This window comes from Schistocerca gregaria, chromosome X (genome assembly GCF_023897955.1).
Source record: "Schistocerca gregaria isolate iqSchGreg1 chromosome X, iqSchGreg1.2, whole genome shotgun sequence".
Lineage (NCBI taxonomy): Eukaryota > Metazoa > Arthropoda > Insecta > Orthoptera > Acrididae > Schistocerca > Schistocerca gregaria.
Window position 1 is genome coordinate 210799144 of NC_064931.1, and position 25414 is coordinate 210824557.

The 25414-nt window shown below is 42.0% G+C and overlaps 1 protein-coding gene across 3 annotated transcripts in view; it reads left to right on the plus strand.

Annotated features, from left to right (window-relative positions):
• Positions 1-25414, plus strand: part of LOC126299611 (uncharacterized) — a 468671-nt gene that overhangs the window by 338792 nt on the left and 104465 nt on the right. For all 3 annotated transcript variants that reach the window (XM_049991647.1, XM_049991646.1, XM_049991645.1), the window contains 2 exons: positions 2625-2787; positions 11662-12004. In XM_049991647.1, coding sequence (XP_049847604.1) covers positions 2625-2787; positions 11662-12004 — 506 coding nt within the window. The remainder of the gene's footprint in view (positions 1-2624; positions 2788-11661; positions 12005-25414) is intronic.

Sequence of the window (25414 nt, forward strand, 5' to 3'; positions counted from 1 at the left end):
TAAGATCCCTCTGGCGATAAGTCTCATTACTTTGTGAGAATAAAGAGCTAGTTGCATTTCTCAAGACTGATATTTTCTGAATCTGTGCTGACTGTGTGTCAACAGATTGTTTTCTGTGAGGTAATTCTTACTATTCAAACACAATATATGTTCCAGGATTCTGTAGCAAATCGATGTAAATGATGTGGTTCTGTAATTCATCAGATTACTCCTACTTTTTTTATTGAGCATTGGTGTGAGCTGTGCAATTTTCCAGTCTTTAGATATGGATCTTTCATTGAGTGAGTGGTTGTATCTGATTTTTAGGTACAGCGATATTATATCAGCGTACTTTGAAAGGAATCTTATTTATAGATTCTGGATTAAAGGATTTGCCTTAACTGATGTAAGATATTTTGCTAGACTGATGATATCTACTTCTAAGTTATTCATCTTGGCAGCAGTTCTTAATTCGAACTGTGGAATATTCACTTGTTTACTGATCTCCAACATGGTGGAGGTGAAGTGGGTCAGTAGATTTATCTTTAAAGAACAAAATGGTTGGAATATCATTGTAAGTTGCATTAGGATGTCTCCTTTACTTGTTGATGGCGAATAGTTTTGGGCTTGTCCACTGTCAAACCATCTGTCCTCGTAAGTGATTGATTACAGTTATGTGGGATTGATTACAGTTATGTGGGCACGCATGGAACAGCCATAGCTAATAATACAAATGGTAATACAGATACTTAAGCACACAGTAGACAGGTTACAATGAGCAGTGCTAAGTGAACTATTCTTTGTCGTCTTTGGTGAAGGAATTTGAGAAAACTGTATTTAGTAACCCCGCTTTATTGGTTCTGTCATTGGTGAGTTTACCGTTGCTATTTTGCAGTGAAGGTATTCATTGAGTCCTGCGACTTGAGTACTTCATATCCGACGAAAATATATTTTGAGTTCCTGCTAGACTTAGGGACAGAGTTTGTGTGGAAACTATTAAAAGGATGTCACATTGAAGTTTATGCTAAATTATGAGGTTCTGTAAGACTTTTCCAGTCATGGGGATTTGCATTCTTTTAAATTAGATGTGCAATTTTGTTGTTTCTACAGCAGTGATCTGACTTGTTTTGTGTACCATCCATGATTAATTTGTCATAAGCTTTTCCCTTGCTGTTGATACTATTTCTTTAAATTTAAGGTACATCTGGTAGGCACTTTCATAGTTAGTTTGGAATGAATGGGGACTGTCTCATAGGAAGGCACCAAGCAAATTTTTATCTGATTTTTAAAAATAGATATATTTTTAATTTATTTTTGGTGGGTTTGAATGTTACGGTATCACTCCTGCTGCAACAATCTTGTGATGAATAATCCCTGTATTAGTCATAAGGCTCCCTATCTACTCAGGATTATTTGTTGCCAAGACTGCATTTTTGGACAAAGCATATAGTACAATTTTAGATGAAGTTTTATGTCTATCACCGACTTTAGGTATGTCTTTTCGACAACATATTGAGGGTAGATTGAAGTTACCATCAGTTGAAAGTTTCACTGTCCATTCTTACTTTCCCTTTCCCTCTTCCTCCTATCTCCCTGTCCCATTTCCTCGCACTCTTCCATTTCCCTCCTTCCTCTCATCCTCCCCTCCCCCCTTCCTGCATCATCTCGTCCTCTCCATTTCCCCCCACCCCCTTCCTGCATCATCTCGTCCTCTCCATTTCCCCCCACCCCCTTCCTCTCGTCCTCTCCGTATTCACTCTCACACACTTACTCTCGTGCTCTCCATATTCACTCTCGCACACTTCCTCTCGTGCTCTCCGTATTCACTCTCGCACACTTCCTCTCGTGCTCTCCGTATCCACTCTTGCAGACTTCCTCTCGTCCTCTCCGTATCCACTCTCGCACACTTCCTATCGGCCCCCTCCTCCTCCCCTCTCGGCCCCCTCCAACTCCTCTCTAGGCCCCCTCCAACTCCCCTCTAGGCCCCCTGTAACTCACCTCTCGGCACCCTGTAACTCCCCTCTCCCATCCCCCCTCTTGCCCCCTCTCTGTCTTGCCCCCCGCTTCCGTCCTCTGTCTCATCCCTGCCCCCCCCCCCCCCCCCCCCCTGCCCTTCCCCGCTCGTCATCCCCATGTGTGTCTCGACCTTTCCCTCTCCATGTTTAACCTCCTGCCACGTCCCGCCCTCCCCTTGCCCCACCTTCCCCATGCCCCGCCCCACCCCGCCCTCACCCTGCTCCACTGCGCCCTGCCTCACCTTCACCCTGCCCTTCCCACTCTGTCTTGCACTCACCCTCACCTGTCCCATCCCGCCCCGTCTCACACCTCCCCGCCCTCACCCTCACCCCCTCACCCACTCTCACCCACACTCACACTCTCGTCCTCCTTCCCTCTCACCATAGGTTTTTATTTACTTCACTTCATGTCAGTAATAGGGGAAAGAAAACTGGATGCTATAAAATTTTGCATTGGAGAGTTTATATCTCAAGTCTTGGCAGTAAACATTGGTATGTTGCTACTTCACGTAACACAAACATGGGGCTGATCTCATATTTGAGTTGCTTTAGATCAGTTAAAAAGTCATCAAAATGAAGTACATCTTTTGATTTGCTTATTTTGAAAGTAATTTTATCAATTCCTTGCAGGTTATACAAGAATGGTCAAAGAATGGTGGTGTTCTACTCATTGGCTATGAATTATATCGACAGTTAAGTCTGAAACGTGCTCATAAGACAAAAAAGCGTCGGAAAAAGTCTGCAGATATTGTTGATGTTGATGAAGATGACAAGACTAAAGTGTTACTGGATGGTAAGTTCCTTATCAGCATAAGGTAAAAATAATGGCTTCTTTGATGTTCATGTTTTGCTGCCTGAAGCAAATCACTTCTGTGGACATTATGTAATAATATTAAAAAACATCATGATAATAAATTTAAGATCTCATCCCCCTCCCCAGAATAACCCTTTTGGAGGGTACGGTAAATCAATATTGTTTCTGCTTCTTTGTTTCTTGTTTTCATTTATAATTTTAAGAAACTCTGACGAATGCTGTCTTTTTGAGCTTCTGTTATTGCCTACATCAAAAAATTCTAGTGATATCTGGGAAATTAAAATTTCTCTTATAACTGGGGGTAGTGGAAAAGGAGATGAGTAAAAATACTGGATGTGTGGTGGAATAGATGGCTGTGTAGTGCTGGAGTGGGAACAGGGAAGGGGCTAAGAGGGTAAGGATGATGACTAACAAAGGTTGAGCCAGGAAGGTAACAAGAATATAGAATGTGTTGCGGGGAATCTTCTCACCTGTGCAAGTCAGAAAAGCTGATGTTGGTGGGATGAGACTGGCTGAGAAGCAATCATTGAAATGAAGAACATCATGTTGGGCAATGTGTTCAGCAACGGGGTGGTCCAGCTGTTTCCTTGCCACAGTTTGTCGGTGGCTATTCATGCGGACAGACAACTTGTTGGTTGTCATGCCCGTGTAGAAGGCAGCACAGTCGTTGCAGCTTAGCTTGTAGATCACATGACTGGTTTCACAAGTAGCCCTGCCCTTGATGGGAAGCTTGTGACCGGATCGGAGTAGGTGGTGGTGGGAGCATATATGGGACAGGTCTTGCATCTAGGTCTGTTACCTTGCCATGAGGCGAGCTGACAGGAGCAGGGGTTTGGTAGGGATGGATGAGGATATTGTGTAGGTTCATTGGGCAGTGGAATACCACTGTGGGTGGGGCGGGAAGGATATTGGGTAGGACATTCCTTATTCCAGGCCATGACATTCCTCATTTCAGGCCATGACAAGAGGTAGTTAAACCCTTGTGGAGAATGTGATTCCGCTGCTCCAGTCCTGGCCTCACCTTTTGCCCCACTCCCCAGTTCAATCAGGATTTGTTAAAGACCTTCTCTTCTTCTCCTACTCTTTGCAGTGGAAACTCTTTTCACCATCAACCCTACCAATGAGACTCAACCAAAGACCGATGTTGAACCCTTAACCCTGCCTGACTCATTTTAAACCTCCATCTAACCGTTATCCACCCCACTGCTCCCAAATCACTCCCTTTTAACTTTGCACAAATTTTTAGCCTTGAACTTTACCTCACCTTCATCCCCAAGTTCCTCAACTGCAAACTAACCTTACATCCGCAGAAAGAACTGCAGTCCACCACCTAAAAATTATTCTGACAGTATATGAGGTAGTTCAAAAAATTCCGTAACATTCGTAATTTCTTGCCTGTGGTGTGTTGGAGCAATACGTGGTTGGCATCCCTGCACACTCCTGTGTTTAATGTGCGACTGTCAGAAGTTTTACTGTTGCCTGCCTGTTAGTTATTCTTAAGTGCTGTATTGACTAGAACTTTGGGTCATACAGTTTGCAAATTTTGAGACGGCAGAGATAGAGGAGCAATGCATCTGCATTAAATTTTGCATGAACCTCAAGAAAACCTTTACAGGGACACACAAATTGATGCAGGAAGTGTACGGTGATGTGTTTGTGTGCGTAAGCCATACTTGGTGTTACAAATGCCCCACACTGTTTAAAGATGACTCTTGTTTAGAACGCCCTTCCATGTCTACCGCTGACACTCATGTCAGGAACAGCAACAAAATTATGCATGCCAATTGAAGACTGACTGTGAGATTGCATGAGAATGTAACATTTTAGTTGGATCAAGTCATGAGATCCTGGCACATTATCCTGGAATGCATTGTGTTGCCATTAAGTTCGTCCCATGACTCGTGAGTGAAGACCAGAAAGACTTTCACCTCACAATCTGTGAAGAGCTTGTGGATCATGCAAATGAGAATGAGATGTTCCTTAAGGCAATCATAACTGGTGATGAGATGTGGGTCTATGGTTATGAGGTTGAGACCAAGGTTCAACATTTTTAGTGGATTGGGAAAGGTTCTCCAAGACCAAACACACTTGTCAGGTTAGTACAAATGTCAAGGACGTGCTAAAAGTTTTCTTTGACTTTGAAGGATTAGTTCATCACGCATTTGTGCCACAGGGACAAACTGTTAATCAATGGTACTGTCGGGACATGTTGCGATGCCTGTGATAAAATGTGAGAGGAAACAGCCTGAAATGTGGGTAGACAGTTCATGGCTCTTGCATCATGTTAAATGCACTCACACATTTATCCCTGTTGGTGCGTGACTATTTGACAAAGAACAAAGTCACTGTGCTGCTTCCTCCATACTCTCCAGACATGGTCCCTGTGGACTTTCTTTGTATTTCAAAAGTTGAAAACGCTGTTGAAAGGATGAAGATTTGCAATGATAGACGAGATAAAAGAAAATTCTCAAATGGTAGTTCGCAAGATCCAGCAAGAGGCATGCCAAGAGTGCTTCTGGAAGTGGAAACAGTGTTGGGAGCGGTGTATCAATTGTGGAGGACATTATTTCGAAGGAGGACATGCACAATAAGTAAAAGGTAAACGTGGAAAATTTTTATCGACAAAAGTTCTGGAATTTTTTGAACAGAGCTCGTAATCTTACCTGCTGACAAAGGCAGAAGGACTCTGCTTGCTGTCAGCTTCATCTACCTACAAGCCCTGCCATAGTGACCCCATTCCAGAAATCCATCAGGATCTCCAGTCTCTCCTCAAATCCTTAGGCTCATCGCAGAACCATTCCCCAGAGTGTTCCTACCCCTCCCTCCCTCCCTCCCTCCCTCCCTCCCTCCCTCCCTCCCTCCCTCCCTCCCTCCCTCCCTCCCTCCCTCCCCACACCTACCATTTCCTGACTCCTACCTTGTACATGCTTCCTAAAGTTCACAAACCCAATCACCCAGGATGCCCCATTGTGGCTGGTTACTGTGCCCCCACTTAGAGAATCTCTTCTTCAAACACCTCCAGCTTATTATCCACAACCTGCCATCCTATATAAAAGATACCAACTGTTTCCTCCACCGACTCTCCACAGTTCGTGTTCTTCTAGCACATGGTGCCCTGCTTGTCACTATTGATGCCACCTCCCTTTGTACTAACATGCCTAATGCCCATGGACTTACTGCTATTGAACACTACCTTTCCCAACACCTGACACATTCCAGACCTAAAACCTCCTTCCTAGTCAGCATGACCAACTATATCCTTGTCCACAATTACTTCTTCTTTGAAGGCATCTCCTACAAACAAATCTGGGATACAGCTATGGATACCCGCATGGCACCATCCTATGCCAACCTGTTCATGGACCACCAAGAGGAATCCTTCCTAAACACCCAAATTCCTCATTTGGTTCTGATTCATCGATGACATATTTGTGACCTGTATTGATAGTGAGTTCACCCTATCCACTTTCCTCCAGAACCTCAACACCTTCTCCCCCATTTTTTCACCAACCCTATAAGCCACCTTCCTTGATGTTGACTTCCACCTCATAGATGGCAACATCGGTACCTCCATTTCAACAGCTACCACCCATTCCATATCAAGAAGTCCCTTCAATACCGCCTAGCCACCCATGGCCATTGCATAGCAAGCGGTCCCTCTCAAAATATAACAAGGGTCTCCCTGAGGCTGTCACAGACTGTAATTACTCTTTGGAATTTGTACACAAACAGATCTCACGTGCCTTACCTCTCCAGTCACCCACCATCTCCCAGAGTCCCACCATCCACACACGGATGAGGATTCCCCACGTGACTCAGTACCACCCAGGACTGAAGCAGCTGAATCACATTCTCCACAAAGGTTTTGGCTGCCTCTCGTTGTGCTCTGAAATGAAGAATGCGACATTCACTATCCTTCCCATTTCTCTCACAGTGGTATTTTTCCACCCACCAAATCTACATAATATCATTGTCCATCCCTACACAACCCCTACCCAATCCGTTGCTGCATGGTTCATGTCCCTGTAATAGACCTAGATGCAAGACGCTGTCCCATACATTCTCACGCCACCACCTATTCCAATGCGGTCACAAGCATCACCTATCCCATCAAAGGCAGGTCTACTTGTGAAACCAATCATGTGATCTACAAGCTAAGCTGCAACCACTGTGGTGCCTTCTATGTGGTCGTGACAACCAACCAGCTGTCTGTCTGCATGAATGGCCACTCACAAACTGTGGCCAGGTAACAGCTGGACCTCTCCATTGCTGAACACGTCACCAAACATGATGTTCTTCATTTCAGTGACAACTTCACAGTCAGTGTCATCTGGATCCTTCCACCAACACCACCTTTTCTGAATTGTGCAGACTGGAACTCTCCCTGCAATATATTGTGCATTCCCATAACCCTCCTAGCCACAACCTTTGTGAGTCATTGTCCTTAACCATCTAGCTCCTTCCCTGTTTTATTGCAGCATTACATGGGCCTCTATTCCACCAAAAACCCATAGTCTTTTTACTCGTGTCCTTTGTGCTATCTCCGCCCCCTCTCACCACCATCTGTGTAACTTCCTGACTGATCCTAGGTGTCCTACCTTCTTTCCATCTCCATCTTGCCCCTTTATGCTCCCTCAAACACCACTTTACTGTCCCCCACTCATACCTGTTATACCTATTCTAAATTTATGCCATTTATTGATTGTCTGCATTTTGATAATACAAAGAGAAATGAAATAAATGGAAAGAAATGGTTTGCATTAATTTGTAGACTGTTTTCTATTCTATCTCTTTTGCATACTAGCTCTGTCATCTGTGATATCACTGTTTTTAATCACTATCGTCCTGTTAGCACAGCTGTGAAATCTGTATCTCATTTCTCACAAATATTTGGCTGTTTCTTCCTGATATGTTGCAACTTCTGAGGTTCTGGTTACCATAGGAACTAAGAACTCAGCTGTTTTTAATGGAATATGTTTTGAATTTTGTTTCTATATGACATGAGAATGTTACAATGTCTCTTGCTTCCAAACATATCATCTGTCCGCTGCCCTCTCATTGGCTACGTAGAACTGGGAGCTGACGTAGCCCATTTTGTTCCATCAAATGCCACGGTGGGTGTCAACAACATTGCTGCATGAAACACACAAGTACACTCTGACCCCTATCTAGACTTTTACCGTACCCTGCAGAAATGAGTGATATTGTGTAGTATTTGTCCAATTTAAAGTCAGTTCAATTCTGACTACAAATGGATTCAGGAAAACTGCGGTTTAAACATGGTAGGTGTTCATGAAAAGCCAAAATACATTGTATTCATTCCCATTGTTGGCACATGACATAACTTACTGTCTGCTCATGACTCCCTCCCCAGACTTCTCTAGTTCTCAGCCAAGGTGGTATCACTGTTCCCCTCCCAGCCCTTCCATAGTGCTGTGCTTGAGCAGCTATGAAATACTGACTGTGGTATCTACTGTGGTGCACAAGTGATATGTAACAACAGCAACTAATACATAAATAAAATATTTGCAAACGCTATTCAGTCCAGTTCTCAAACTTTTGCTTGTCCCAAGATCAATTGATGTCTCTTAGTATTATCTCCACGATATGTATTGGCACTGTAATTTATCTCGTGACAACAGTTCAGTCAGTTCAATATGATTTATTTTGTTTATTAGACATATCATTCTGAATTAATATTCCTTCTTGTTTCATCTGAATGTAACCATCATATACTAAAATGATTAAAAGCTGTTCATGTTTTTACGTTATTCTAATACGTGAACAGTGACTAAATTTCTCATTTGCAACCCACTTAGTAAATAATTTCAGTCTTTCACAGTCAAATGAAATATTGATCTGGATTCAGAATCAAGTGATGTATTTTGAAGCACAACATTTCCACTTTGGAATGTTACCTTTACTTAAAAGCAGTATTAATGTTTGTACACGGTTTCCATACATGTATGAGAACTTTTATTGCAAACCTGTTCAGATACAGCAAGAGTTTGTAAGATGATAGAATTTAGTGGTGTTTCCTCCAGTGTTTCACAAAACTGACAAGTCTTAAGCAGAGCAATAGACTGTTGTAGTGCCCAGTCTGTAGTTTTTGGTGTATTCTTCCACTAGTGCCGTGCAAGCTAAATGTCATGTGATTGTTCGAGCAACATTGATACCGTATCAAGTGCTTCGGTGTACTGGGAAGCTTTGAGCCTGTTCAAACATAACGTTTACCTGCCCTGCTCTTCAGAATTATTCAAAATAAATCTTCATGTGACCACGATAGCCAAAGCTTCAGTTCTACATGTATGATGATCCCTCAATACTCCCTTACACAATGTAAATGTGTTAACCTCAGCAGCAATAGTTTAGTCTACGAATATAAAATGACCCTGTATTTTTCAAATGATGGATTTGGGAACAACCTCGTCTTATAATCAGGTAAATGTGGTATACTGGCTGCATCATAGAGTAATTACAGTGTCAGCATTGTAGCCTGCACATTTGCAGTATAATCAGTGTCACATTTTTTGATACTGCCTGTCATAGAACTCAACTTCCACAGTTTTGTCAAAAGTTTAATTTGTAATTTGACAGCTACCTTGCATTAGGTCACTTACGTCAGTAGATGCTAAAGGAAAATTCAAATTTAAGTTGTACCAAATCACTCACTCACTCAAGATCTGTAAACATGGCAGCATGCCACTGCGTTTGTCCTTGCAACAGGACAGATGATTGGGCTTTCCTCTTTGAACCCATTGTACAACTTGCATAATGTAAGATCTTTGGAAGTTTCTGATACTATTTTGGATGTGATAATATGGAGTTCTTATAATGCATTGACAATTGGGTTAGCTCTCTCAAACCATGCTAATATGCTTTTGTCCAAATGTGGATTTGGACCAATGGTTGATAGAAGGTATCTGCACCCAGATATTTGCTACCCTGTATGTACTGAATTGAATATTAATAGACGCTTAGTAATATGACCTGCCACTGGAGCCTTCAAGCTGTTTGACTGGGGAGAGGTTATTTAGGGCTGAAAACTGATCAGGGTTTTATGGTCTGTTAAGTGATTAAATTTGACCCCATGTAAATATAGTTAGAACATCATTGATTAACAATTCTAAAAATCTTCAAAAAATGGATGTAGCACTTACACTGCCACAATGTAGAGGGAGGTACTTCTACAACCTGAAAGAAATTTTTAGAACCTTACATTCTGGAGATAGAATGTCTAATGAGAATTGTTGATGTGTGTTACATAAGTCAGTCTTCCAGAAAAAATCGCTATGATTTGGATGTGATACCAGATCTTCTAGCTACAATGTTGGAAAAAGATTTGACTTCAGTGCACACATTCACTGCAATAAAACCACCATAAAGCCTGTTATGTTTTTCAATAACCTCTAATGATGAAGACCAAGAAGTTGAAAAGATTGAACTGATTACATTTTGGTACTATAATCAGATGAGTTTTGCTTTGACTGATTCGTGCAGCACATGTAGAATCAGGTGAGTGAATGAAAATTGAGTTAAGTGTCCAAACCAAAAATGTTTTTCTGTATTAGCTGACTGCACTACAAAGAATTGTATCACCCTAGAAACACTTGTGTATAACGTACTGGTTTGAAACGGTGCCAACGTGACTCCACTGGCTGCAATGGCAGTATTTGTTTACTTGCCAGGCATGGTTTTGTAAGTAGGGTGGACAGTTCCTGATTGTATGACAAGTACTTTCACAAATCTGAAACAAAAAGCATTTTTCATAAGTCTTTTAATGTGGAGTCTCCTGATATTAAAGGCTGTGAGTAAACTTCTCTACCCAGGGCTGATATATTGCGTACTCAGTTATTAAAGTATCTATGTATGACTTGTGGCATTTGGGATTTCCACAATGAAAATTGCAGTGGTGGCTTTATTCTCATAAATTTACTACCAATTTCTGTTATGACTGTGAGGGTTTCTTATTACAGTGAATAAATTCCAATCTTGTTCCTACTACATGTATTTTGTGCCTAAAATGTTAATGGACTGCCACAGCTGAACCACACCCTTTGTAAGGATTTTGAGTTCCTTTGCCATGCCCTGTGATGAGAAAGATCTTCCCCAAAATTGTTTACATCTCCCTAAAATTGTTTCCTGCTGTTCACCTGTCCTAAAAGACAGTAACCAATGCAGTCACCTAGCGTAAAGGCAACGTATACTATGAAAGCTGCCATTTAGTATATCAGCTTGACTCCAATTTCCACACTGCCATTTATGTGGGCATGAGGATCACTCAACTGTCTATTGCCGAATGACCACAGCATAACTGTGTGCAAGACAAAGATTGACCACCTGTTGGGTGAGCAGGCTACTGACCACACCACCATCATTGTCAACTGCTGCTTCACATATGATTCTCTGCCACTCTGCTGACACTAGCTTCTCAGAAATGTGCGGATGTCTCCAACATATTGATCAGATTTGCTATTTCACTGGTCTGAATCTCTGCATGTCCCTGTCCTTCACCCTTCTCCACTGCTGTTCCTGCCCGAAAATCCCCCTCCACTCCCATCCAGCTTCTTACCCCTCACTTTAGTGTGGATTGTAAGACTGTGAATGTCCATTTCCCAGCAGTCCTACTCAGTTTCAGCTTCACCACCACCACCACCACCACCACCACCATCATCACTACTACTACCACCACTACTACAACACCCCTCCCTATCCTCACAGCCTGTTTTACCATTTACAACATGCTGCTACACTTTTCTGTGCCAGCACAAGTACTCTTCTGAATCTGTTTTCCCTAACCACATTGTTTTCACTCCTTCAGAAAATATATGACAGCGGTACTTTTCTTTTCAGAAATGCAGGCCGCATTGGTGAAGCCTGGACCAGACCTAGTCATCTGTGATGAAGGACATCGTATCAAAAACAGCCATGCGTCTATATCTCAAGCCCTGAAACAAATTCGTAGCAAACGGCGAGTAGTGTTAACTGGGTATCCACTCCAGAACAATTTACTGGAATACTGGTGCATGGTTGACTTTGTGCGCCCAAATTATCTAGGGTCCAGAACTGAGTTTTGCAATATGTTTGAAAGACCCATTCAAAATGGCCAGTGTATCGATTCAACACCACAAGATATCCGATTGATGCGATACCGAGCTCACGTCTTACATTCCTTACTGGAGGGGTTTGTACAGAGGTATGTGCTTTCAACCAATGTTGTGGATTTTTTGTAGTTCTGCTAAGTAATAGAAAAGTTCTGCTTTCATAAACAGTAAAAAAAGTATTGTTTATATGAAATAATGACTGACATAATAGTTGTGTGTTTTAGCTGATCACATTTAGAGTATTTACCACAATTCATTCTATAGTAAAATGTCACAAATACAGTAATACAAGTGTCTTTTTGAAGAAAAAAAATGAGGGGATATGACCCTCTATCTTTCCTGTGATTCTGGTAACCTAAAATGTAGATGATGTTTTCCGAATGTAAATATAAGTTGTCTGCCCATAGGTACTAACCAAATGAGGAATGCAGTTGTTGTGACAGTGGACTCATATTGAGGAGCATGGAGTATGCTCTGTGTGGGCCCCTAAATTAGGTTTTCCATGGTTTTCTTAAATCATTTCTGGCAAATGTTGAGATGCTTTCTTCAGAAATTCCATGGCCAACAACTTGCCGCATTCTCATAAAAACATGTTTATATATTCTATTTGTGTATGTATTTCGAGTTAAATTTTCATTATATTACAGTGACAAATCCTATATCATTCTGAGGTGATAATTGGATGAATGAGTAAACCAAATCAAATCAATCTATATGATTCTTACGAATATAAGCCAGCTACATTCCTCTGTAAATTGTTTTTATTTTATATCATTCACAGTGAGCTCATTTCAGCATATTACTACCATCAGGTGCTCTGTAAATAAATAAGTGAATGATGGTCTTAATATAATGGTCTGTAATTATGATCATAGTCACAGACGGTCTTAATTTAATACCATCACTCACTCGTGTATTTGCAGAGCACCTGTTTACGTAAGTGGATGTGGAAAACTGCCTAAATGTCAAGGTGGCCAGCACATTGGTCCCCATAGTTAATTTGTCAGGTTGGTTCATTTTGGGGGCTAGTGCACCTCCTCATGTCTTGGAAGCGGGTACTTTAATGGGCTCAGGTACCTGAGCAGGTGTCAACATCAGTTGTTATGACTGAAATAAGAGGAAGGAAATGCAAGTTCCATCAGTATTCATCTATGAAATAGAATGTTTGTCAGCTGTGGAACTAGAGTACAGCATCACATAATGGAATGAAAACCAAATTTTATGTTGAATAGAAGCCAAGCAGAAAGATTTGTTGTTAAATACAAACTGTTGTTAACCATTGGTGCATTAATTGGGGAAAAACTTGGAATCTGTGGAAAATTTGTCTTCTAACATGTGCATTAAAGGCAATTCAATATTTCAAAAAGGTATGAAGCCATTATAATAGTTGGTTTTTAATTCCCAGATGAAATTTGAAGTAAATAGTGAAAATGGTGAAATCCTTCTCCTGGCAACACTGGAGAATTATCATCACTGCCATGGGTAGATTCAATAGGATTAGTTGGATGAAATTTAAAATTGGGTGCAACATTTTTAGCATTCAAACTACTGACAATGGGACAAGTATTTGAAAGTGGGTTGTGGCTGACAATTTCATCAGGAAGAGCTGTAAAGGTTTGGAAGAAAATTTTAGATTACCTCATTGCTCGGGCCGTAGTAAGCCAGGCAGTCATTTGCATGACTGAGCCATTGAGCTTTTTAGCCATATGCTGGAACCTGTCAAAATGTGTGTGTTGTATAACATGTATATTTCAGCAGAACATAAGGTATTGTGAAATAATAAACGTCATTTGGGTACAACCAATAATTTTAAGATGTCTGGGTAGTAAATACGATTGATTCATCAGTGAAAAAAAATGATTAATTATTTGCAAGTGGATAATGTATCACTAACACTTTGTAAATTAATACTTGAAAGGCAGTTAGAACACATTTCAGAAAGGTATGTAACCGATATAATGGTTGGTTTTGAATTCCCAGATGAAATGTGAGAGAAAACTTCTAGACAATTAGTAATCTTCAACTGTGAGATATTTTTTGAAACAATGGGGTACATGTAACAAAACATGGCAATTTTTACAGTCCCACATTGTTTCACTCCATTTCTTATTTTTTGTGCAAAATTTGCAAGCTCTTGTTTGATGAATTTTCATTGGTGTGGGATCTATATGTTTCAGAAAGTGACTCCAATATTGTGCATGTAGTCTCATTGGTATATCTCCAAAAATAGTCCTTATCTCAACTTGGGACTACACATTTTCTAATAATGCTTCTGCTATTTGCAGTCTATATCCGGGGTAATTCTGTTTCATTTTCATAGTGTTTTTGTTGCACAGAATATATGAATTGTATCATGCAATATTAAACATAAAGCAAGGCTTTTCAGTACATTTTCAAATATTTCCTCATAACAAGAAAATCTGCTAATATCCAATCTTGGTGGTCAAAACCAATAATTTCCCTGTTGTAATGAACAATACATTTTGGTTTGAAAGTAGGGTTTCATTGTCTTACATTACGCTCAGTCATTTCTACCCTTGTGTGCTGTGTAGAAATAATATGGATGTCCTGTTTATCCTACACCATTAAAATGCCATTGTAGCCTCTCATTATACATTCCCCCTTTTTAAATTTTCCTCTAACAAAATCTGCTGCCATATTTGTTTTATTGAAATGTACTGCCCCTACAACATTTTTTCCATTTTCAACCAAAGTTAGAAATAGTTTCAGTGAAGAATTGAATTATCTGTGTACAAAATGTGTTTTTCATTTAGTATTGACTTTGATAACTTCTTCACAACTGTTTCAGATGAAATGTAATCATGATGTGTTTCGTCATTTCCTTAATATGTTTTAAAATTATGGCAATAGCCCAGTTGCCGAATTGCATAGTTTATAAAATTTTACCCTATATCTCACCTTCTTTGAGGAATTAAATTGTTTATAACACATGTCCCTTAAATTTCATTAATGGTTCATCGATTGCAATGTTCTCTTCCATTACATATACTTCTTTGAATTTTTTATTAAAATAGTTGAACGTGATCTGACTTTGAATAATTTATCCATCTTGTCAGTGATATTGGTATTTACAAAATGTAAAAATGTAGTGATATGCAAAAGTCTTTGTGTTGGCATGATGACACTTTAAGACCAGTAGATTTGAATTTTTTTAATTTTTTTTTACTTCAGCTATTATTATGCATAACACAGAGGATATTTTCATTTAATTACAATTAACAGGGATCCTTGTCTCATCAGTTTTCTTTTTTGTATTTTCATTGATCATTTTTTTCTGCATCCCTCTTAGTTTCTGCGACAATATTATCCCAAGACACATTGTCAAACATGGTATAAAAAAAAAGTTTTATGTGCCTCAGTGGATCAGTGAGTTAGTAAGCAGCTGGTTACGGACACGGTAGCTCAGTGTGTGCAGATGGGCTGGCCACCCTCTGTAATAAAAGAACCTGAGTGAAGTTTCCATCAATAGAGTAAAAGAAATGTCAAGTGAAATCTGCGCAGAAATGCTGATGAAAAGTAATCAAGAAACATAGAGGATAGGAAAAAAAGATAGGTTAAGTTCCACACCAAAAAGGGAAAGGTTACTTTCTGTTACTTATTGCTTATTTCATGTCTAAAAATGAGATAAATACCAAGTCAAGTTGCACTGTGTTTTAGAGTATATGTTGAACTGTAGGTCTTCTTCTAGTTTGGTGTATTACGTTGCTTTAGAGGTGGGGACCACCACCATGTCTAGTAAGGCGCTGCAGCCTTTAAACCAACCTTCAGCTGTGCTTGCTTTACAATATAACAAATGCAATACGAAAATGCTTCATATGTGGACGGCCTTAGCAGTTGCACTACCAACGTGACCCAATTTAACTGATCTGTACTCGCCAATAATTCCCCTCTCATCTTGCCAACTTGAGTAAGTATGGTACTTAAGTAGAGAAAGGTGAGAATGCAGCCAACAGAAACTCCTAATCTGCAGCATCTTCCACATTGCACCAAGATTGCTACCACTATTGGATATGGGTGTTTCATTGATACAATTACATAGTTTGCCTGTTTCACAAAATCAGTGAACAAAGCTAAAACACGGTGAATTAAATGTTCGAAGAGATTTCAGGATTGCAGGTGGTCATCATGAACTTCACTCCTTGATATTTCAACTGGACACCTGCCAGTCATCTTCAGGTGAGCCATCGAAGACTGACAAATGTATTTTGCGGTCTGCCTTTTATAGCGCGCTGATAGTATTGCTGCGCATGCATCAGAGTAATGTTGACAGAAGGTCCACACTGCATGGCAGCAGCACTCTCGGTGGTGGAACTGCAAATATCAGCTGTCTTGGGCATTGCCGCTCGCCACAATCGTCATAGCGTTCTGGCGTCTTCGTCTGGAGCAAATACTGGTGATGACGGGCCACACATTATCCAGCTGGTGGCTGCTGTCATGGTTCATTAGATTTTCCATGATGCATATTTCAACAGATTCTTTTATGATGGAGTCCCAAAAAGATGTTTCTGTGGTTAAAATTAATGTCTTGTCATACTATATTGAATGCCTACTCACCTAGCGGTGGCAGAACACACACATAAAGGAAGGTTATAATTAGTCAAGCTTTCGAAGTCAGTGGCTCCTTCTACAGGCAGAATGGTTAAAGGAGAGAGTTGGTTAAACACAAAATATGTTGCTGAAAGACTGTCCCGAAACAAAGCAGTGTAGCGCGACTGAAACTGTTTACCAATTAGTGCCAAGGAATCAACAAGAGGTACCTTTGTAAAAAGAGATACTACATCAAAACTCACTAAAAGATCCAAACTACCTAGGTGGAAAGCCCCTGGTCCATTGATAAAACCCCCCTGCCGGTCCGGGGGTTAGAAAAGGCCCAAGGTATTCCTGCCTGTCATACGAGGTAACTAAAATGAGTCTCTCACCTTTTGGCCTTTCCTCCACCCACTGTGCAGTGTCATTTTCCGTGCCGACAATGACCATGGAATTCTTTCATATCGAGCACAGTAGCAAGTCCGTTGTGATGGGGCCACCACGTACCCTGTTGGTTGTAGCCCCCTGACTACACAGGGATCGCTCTGCTGATGCCTGCACCGTTAACTCCCCATGTATGCCAAGAAGCAGATGCCCATCACCCTTGGGCATCGGGACTCCCAGCAATGGCCGTCCTGCCAGGTGGCCTTTACCGCGGCTGGGTGGCGCCCGTGGGGAGGGCCCCTGTTCGTAGTGGGTGGCATCAGGGCGGATGATGCATGATGAAGCATACCATGTCATCGCTTGCTGGTGATCAAACGCCAACAGACTCTAAGCATTCCAAGTCTCAGTAAAATGCAAGGAAGTATGATCCTATGTCGTTCCCCTTCCTGGCCACACCATGGGATGAATGCCAGGCTAAGGATGGCAATGAAAATTATTTGCCCCGGTACCTTGTATGTACGAGAGCTGATGGGGACTCTTTTGTCTCGATGAAGCCTATAAAAATGTCATCCTCTCCACATCACAGGCATTACTTGCTTGTGACAAGTTGGGGGATGTTTCTGTTACCATCACGCCTCAAGAGAGCTTAAATATGGTCCAGGGTATTTTATTCCACAGGGACCTTCTCTTGCAGTTAGACGACAAGCTGCATATCAACTTAGAATGACGAAGAGTTCATTTCTTATGGTGCATTCATTGGAGTCGGAGGAGGGATATTTGGGTTGCCACTGGCGCCTTCATCTTGGCCTTTGAGGGTGACACATTACCTAAGAAGGTCAAGGTGATTGTCTACTGCTGTGATGCCAAGCCATATATCTTTTCCCCATGTGGTGCTTTAAGTGCTGGAAGCTCGACCATGTGTCTTTCTGCTGTACTTCCAACATCCCATCCCATCCCATCTCATCCCAGTATGCCATGTGCCCCACCTCCAATCTGTGTCAACTGTGTAGCGCATAATTCCCCTTGCTCACCAGACTGCAGGATTTCACAGCAAGATAGGAAAATCGTGGAATACAAGACCCTGGATGAGTGACCTACACTGAGGATAATAGGAAATTTGAGTGACTACATCCTGTGGCTGTGACCTCCTCTTATGCCGTTGCTACGAGAACAGTTTTAGCCCCATCAGTTCCATGAGTCAGTGAGCTCTACAGCGACATAAGCGTCACCCTCCCCTAGAGCACCCGATAGCCTTTAAGCAGGCCTCTGCCTGTGTTTGCCTGCTTATAAAACGATGGAAACAGGAGTGTTGGAAGAGGTATGTGTCGACCATTGGGTGCCATACATCGCCTTCCCAAGTCTGGACGAAGATGAGACGTCTTTTTGGGTACCAGACCCCGATTGCCGAGCACTTTGCTGAGCACTATGCTCGAGCCTCTGCTTCGGATAACTACCCCCCAGCCTTTTGCACCCTCAAATGGCGGATGGAAAGGAAAGTCCTCTCGTTCACTACACACCACATTCAACCCTATAACTCCCCCTTTAAAGAGTGGGAGCTCCTCAGTGCCCTGGCATATTGCCCCGACACAGCTCCTGGGCCAGATCGGATCTTCAGTCAGATGATTAAACATCTCTTATCTGACTACAAGTGACATCTCTTTGTCATCTTCAACCGGATCTGGTGTGATGCCATCTATCCATCACAATGGGAGGAGAGCACCATCATTCTGGTGCTAAGACCCGGTAAAAATCTGCTTGTTGTGGATAGCAACCGGCCCATCAGTCTCGCCAATGTTCTCTGTAAGCTGCTGGAATGTATGGTGTGTCGGCAGTTGGGTTGGGTCCTGGTGTCATGTGGCTTACTGGCTCCCTGTCAGGGTGGCTTCAGCCAGGGTCGCTCTACCACTGGTAATCTTGTGTTCCTCGAGTCTGCCATCCGAACAGCCTTTTCCAGATGCAAACACCTAGTTGCTGTCTTTTTTGACTTACGTAAAGCATACAACATGACCTGGCAACATCATATCCGTGCCACATTGAATGAGTGGTCTTTCTGGGGCCCCCCTCCCGATTTTTATCCAAAACTTCCCTTTGCTCCGTACTTTCCGTGTCCAAGTTTGTGCCTTCCATAGTTCCCTCTGTATTCACGAGAATGGCATTCTGCAGGGCTCTGTATGGAGTGTATCTCTATTCTTAGTGGCCATTAAGGGCCTAGCAGCAGCTGTAGGGCCGTTGGTCTCCCCTTCTCTGAATGCGGATGACTTCTGCATTACGTATTGCTCCTCCGGTACTGGTGTTGCTGAGCGGCACCTACAGAGAGCCATTCATAAGGCACAGTCATGGGCTCTAGCCCACGGCTTCCAGTTTTCAGCTGCAAAGTCATGTGTCATGCACTTCTGTCGGCATCGTACCGCTCATCCGGAACCAGAACTTTATCTTAATGACGATCCGCTCACTGTAGTGGAGATATATCGATTCTTAGGACTGATTTTCGATGTCCAATTGACTTGGCTACCTCACTTTTGTCAGCTTAAATGGAAGTGCTGGCAGCACCTCAATGCCCTCCACTGCCTGAGCAACACCAACTGGGGTGCAGATTGCTCTACGGTGCTGCAGCTCTACAGAGCGCTTGTCCAATACCGCCTTGACTATGAGAGTCTGGTTTACGGTTCAGCAGCACCTCCAGCGTTGAGTTTACTCGATCCAGTGCACCACTGTGGCTTTCGCTTAGTGACAGGAGCTTTTAGAATGAGTCTGGTGACCAGTGTCCTGGTGGAGGCAAGAGTCCATCCATTGCGGATCTGACATGCGCAACTGCTAGCCAGTTACATTGCACACATTTGTAGTCCTCCTGAGCATCCAAATTACAGTCTCCTTTTCCCCCATCTGCGGCAGATCATCTCTCGCATCAGCGGCCCAGGTGAGGGCTCACTATTGCGGTCCGTGTGCGATCCCTTCTCTCCAAACTGGAGTCCTTCCCTTTACCACTTCTACGTGAGGTCCATTCACATACACCTGCCTGGTGTATACCTCAGCCGAAGCTTTGTCTGGATCTTTTGCATGCCCTAAGGACTCCGTTAACCCCATCGCTCTCCGCTGTCACTTCATCTCGATTCTTGATGTGTTCCGTGGCTCTGAAGTTGTTTACACTGACACAGCTCAATGGCTGATGGTAATGTTGGCTTTGCCTATGTCCACAGAGACCATATTGAACAGCATTTCTTGCCTGCTGGTTGAAGTGTATTCACTGCAGAGCTTCTGGCCGTATCTTGTGCTCTTCAGTACATCCGTTCCTGTTCTGGTGAGTCGTTTCTTCTCTGTTCTGACTCCCTGAGCAGCTTACAAGCTATCGACCAGAGCTATTGTTGCCATCCTTTGGTATCCAACATCCAGGAGTCCCCCTCTGCCCTGGAACGGTCCAGTCGCTCAGTGGTGTTTAGTGTGCACCCCAGGACACGTCGGAATCCCAGGCAACGAACTTGCTGACAGGCTGGCCACACAAGCTATTCAGAAACTGCTCCTGGAGATGGGCATCTCTGAAACTGACCTGCGTTCTGTCTTACACCGCAAGGTTTTTTGGCTTTGGGAGGTGGCTGGCATAACAGTGTGCACAACAAACTGCGTGTCAATAATGAGACTGTGAATGTGTGGAAGTCTTCCCTGCGGGCTTCTCGCATGGAATCAATTGTTGTTTGTCCTCTCTGCATTGGCCATATGTGGTTCTCACATGGTTACCTCCTCCATCATGAGGACCCACCTCAGTGTTGCTGTGGCTCCCAAATGACAGTTGTTCATCTCTTGCTGGACTGCCCACTTCTAACTTTCCTAGCACCCTACATTCGGTGTTGGGCGACAATGCCTCAACAGCAGCTTTAGTTTTACGTTTGATTCGTGAGGATGGGTTTTATCATTTGATCTGAGTTTTGGCGCATGTTCTTTGTCCCTCTTTCTCGTCCACCTTAGGACTTTTAGGGTAGAGGTTTTAATGTGTTGCAGAGTGGTTGGCTTCTCCTTCTTTTTATTCTCAGGGTCAGCCAGTCATGGTAATTTGCTTTCTTGTTTTTAATCTCTTTTCCCTGTTTCTTGCATCTCTCTGTGGTTTTCTTGTCCTGTTTTGTCCATTGTAGTGTTTGTTAATCCTTCTTTCGTTCTTCTGGTTTTTACTTTCTCCTGTTATTGTGCTGTACATCTTCTTTGTTTTCTTCTTTCCCTTGGTTTGTTGGTGCCCCCCCCCCCCCCTCCCCCCCTCGTCCCCTCTCCCATTTTAAACCAACCAACCTATCAATCTGTTTATAAAATCTGCTGAATTCCATATATGATGCAAACATGCGCCAACCAATTGTCTGAGCAAGAAAGCAAGCTGTTTGGCTAAATCATATGTGGTGTGTCAACATTACTAACTATAGGCTGTAAGGGAATACCATAGAGTCTTGGTGGTGTGCTGTCATGTGGTCTTCAATAACTTGATGGTCCCTGGAGGTAACAAGGAAGAGTTAAGGAGTGTAAATGTCTTCCATTGCACACGTGCTGTAGGTTCATGATCATTAATCCTGTATATAATATCATTGAGTAGGCCGTGCATTTTCTCCAAATACAAACTATAAGGTAACAAAACAGTTGAGTTAACTTTATCAGCCTTCGGCACCACTATGTCTGGATCCTCTTGAAGATTTTGTCATGCAGCCTTTTTTTCAGAGGTTATATTTCTGTTATATTATTGAGTTGAGGAGCAGCTATCAAAAGAGCATTACAGGTTTCCCTTTTTATTTCTTTGGCAGCGTTCATAGGAAGGTGTCATGCAGCTTCTTCAAAACCGTTCACAAAACTTATCAGAGGTGCAAAATGGAGTCCTTTAACCAAAACAGACCGTGTCATATTGTCCAAATTCTTCTTCGTGAAGTTAACAATGGATTGTTGTGCAGTTATTCCCTTTGGCGATAGTTGTTGTGGTGCCAAACGATCAAATTTGCATTCTTATATATCCAGTCAATCTTGCCTGAAGGCACCACATCAGCTCAATCTCATGATACAGGAGAGACAAGTGCTGCAATTTTCAGATGTAGGTTGAACAGTTCTTTTGAAACGGAATCCCACCTTTTGTCTCCTGTAACAGAATCTCTCCTCAACAGTAGCATGACTGGCCTTCTGTGTTATCTTCCATGTAGTGGCTGTCTTAATACAGTGTCCAACTCTGGCATATTTTGGTATTATGCCATGGGCCCGACAGCTCATTAAAAACCTTAAAGAACTTGAAAGTTTTGCTCTCTTACCACATAGCTTGTCAAAACTTCTTCAATGTGAGGGCAGCTCCTCTCCTTAAAGGCATTTGATGTGAAACTTAAAATTTTACTGGCAAATTAAATGTTTGAAGAGATTTCGGTATTCAAGCTGGTCGTCTTAAACTTCACTCCACGATATTTCAAATTGGACACCTGCCAGTCATCTTCAGGTGAGCTATCGGTGTTTTCTGCCCTGCCTTATATAGCATGCTGATAGTATTGCCAAGCATGCATCAGTCACTGTGATAGGAGGACCACACCACCCGGTGGCAGTGTCCTCACTGGTGGAACTGCAAAGATCAGCTGTCTTCGACGTTGCCACTCGCCGCTGTCATTGGACTGTTCTGGTGTCATTTACTGGGATCAGTAAAGGATGACTTCTTATTGCAGAAGGTGGGAACCTACAAAATACCTTTCCAGTGTTGTATGATCCATATAGGGCAAATAACACACGCAGTCGAAGAACTTTGCACAGAATGTAAATGTTGCACTTGTCTTCTGCAACCCAACAAGTCTGCAATAACAGAACAATTTATCACCAATGGTCTTTCAATGGAGTATGACAAAAACTTTAATTTTGGCCACAGTAATATCTTTTTGGGACTCCATTATAAAAGAATCTGTTGAAATATGCATTGCATAAAATCTAACGAACCGTGACAGCAGCTGTCAGCTGGATAATGTGTGGAATCCCATCATCTCTGGGATTTGCTCAAACAGCCGATCTTCGCAGTTCCGACAACAAGGATGCAGCCACTGGGTGATGTGGTCCTTTTGTCACTATGATTATGATCCGTGCATGGCAATATTACCAGTGCACTGTATAAGGCGGAGCGTAGAACATCTTTGTCAGTCTTCGGAGGCTCACCTGTAGATGACTGGCAGGTGTCCAGTTGGACTATCATGGAGTGCAGTTTACGATGATCGTCTGCAATCCCAAAATCTCTTTGAACAAGTTAGAACCCAGTTGCTGATGGCTAATGTCAACAGACTTTAAATCTAAAAAACTCCTGGATGTCCAAATCCATCCGAAAGTGTTTTTGGATTAACCCTTAGTAAGCTTTCCATTAGAATATGGAATAGTTTTTTTATCTGCCATGCGTCTATGCAGTCACATTGAACTTTAGGATTCAAAAATATTGGACGAGGCACTGGGTTTGAGTACATAAACAAGTTCATAATGTTGCACGACACTGGCAATTTTTTTATCGAGAAAGTGTCAAGAGATGATTGGAAAGCCTTCCTTGCCTTTCTATACCAAATGTAATTACTGCAGTGACGTCTTACCCATGATTTAAACACAGATAGCTCATTTGTATTGTTGTCCATGACCGAGGGAGACTTACAACAAGCTACAGACATATAACAGCCAAAGAAATTTCAAAGACATTGGATCACGAATTTGAATGATGTTATGACATAAAAAGAAAATTTTGTTTTGAATGTAATTTGGGAAGTGAAGCTAACATGGAATCGCAACAAATTGTTTGCCAAAAAGTACAATGGAACTGATGATTCCTGTTTGTGTTTTTAGAAGATTGTTAGTTGAAAGTCATATGTTGTTGTCATGAAATGAAGATGAATTCAGAGGATATAATGCACCAATATCTTTGTTGCTTGAGTGAATGTATTTTCTGTTGTGTCGCAATGACAAATCTTCGAAAATCAATTACAGTTTTTAATGAGGTTTTTGACAAAAATAGTTGTTCTGAAAACTAATTTAAAAGCAACAAAAAGTATTTTTAGTTAAATGAGAAAAGAATTAGAGTAATAAATGTCACTGAATTTCCAATTACTCTAGTATTCATAACAAGTTTTATTCACAAATGATGAATAGAGGTTTTTGTTCAAATAAGTGAACAATATTTTGAATAACATGTTATTCATGGATAACAATTTTTATCTGTATTCGTTATTTGCATTTAAATAAATTTTGTCCAATTCTGGTGGTAAGTTAACTGCATTGCACATGTGCACACTGCAGATTCGCTGCCTATGTGCACGTGAACGCAAATGCGTGGCATCCGCACACTCAGATGTGCCATCCACGTGGCCATATACAAGTGCTAACTCAACTGCCATTAGGCAAAGCAGTGTCAGTACTATTTGGCAACTTCTGCCAAAGTATCTGAAGTGTTCTTGCTCTCTCTCTCTCTCTCTCTCTCTCTCTCTCTCTCTCTCTCTCTCTCTCTCTCTCTCTCTAGCTGTGTGTAGCTGTGTGCACACAATATGGATTGGGCACACTGTTGCCCTGCTCTAGTACTTATCACGGAACCACGTGTTGGAGTTTCTTACCCTTCAAATCACATATGGATTGTGGGAAGAGTTTATGGTTAAATACCTCTGTGCATCCTGGAGACAGCCTGATTTTGTAGTCATGGTTCCTAAAAGAGTCTAAAGTATATCTCTAGGTTCTTCACTTAATACTGACCTTATACAGCATGGGTCACACACACTTGGGCAATATTCGAAGATAAGACACACAAGTGGTTTGTAAGTAGTCTCCTTTGTAGACAAGCTGCGTTTTCCTAGTATCCTGCCAGTGAACTGAAGTCTGCCTTATCTATGCTGAAGCATCACATTGTTGCATCTATGTATTAGAGTTGACTGATTCTAATTGTGGTTAATTGATACTCTAGTCATGTTGTTGTTGTGGTCTTCAGTCCTGAGACTGGTTTGATGCAGCTCTCCATGCTACTCTATCCTGTGCAAGCTTCTTCATCTCCCAGTACCTACTGCAACCTACATCCTTCTGAATCTGCTTAGTGTATTCATCTCTTGGTCTCCCTCTACGATTTTTACCCTCCACGCTGCCCTCCAATGCTAAATTGGTGATCCCTTGGTGCCTCAGAACATGTCCTACCAACCGATCCCTTCTTCTGGTCAAGTTGTGCCACAAACTTCTCTTCTCTCCAATCCTACTCAATACTTCCTCATTAGTTATGTGATCTACCCATCTATTCTTCAGCATTCTTCTGTAGCACCACATTTCGAAAGCTTCTATTCTCTTCTTGTCCAAACTATTTATCGTCCATGTTTCACTTCCATACATGGCTACACTCCATACAAATACTTTCAGAAACGACTTCCTGACACTTAAATCTATACTCGATGTTAACAAATTTCTCTTCCTCAGAAAAGCTTTCCTTGCCATTGCCAGTCTACATTTTATATCCTCTCTTCTTCGACCATCATCAGTTATTTTGATCCCCAAATAGCAAAACTCCTTTACTACTTTAAGTGTCTCATTTCCTAATCTAATTCCCTCAGCATCACCCGACTTAATTCGACTAC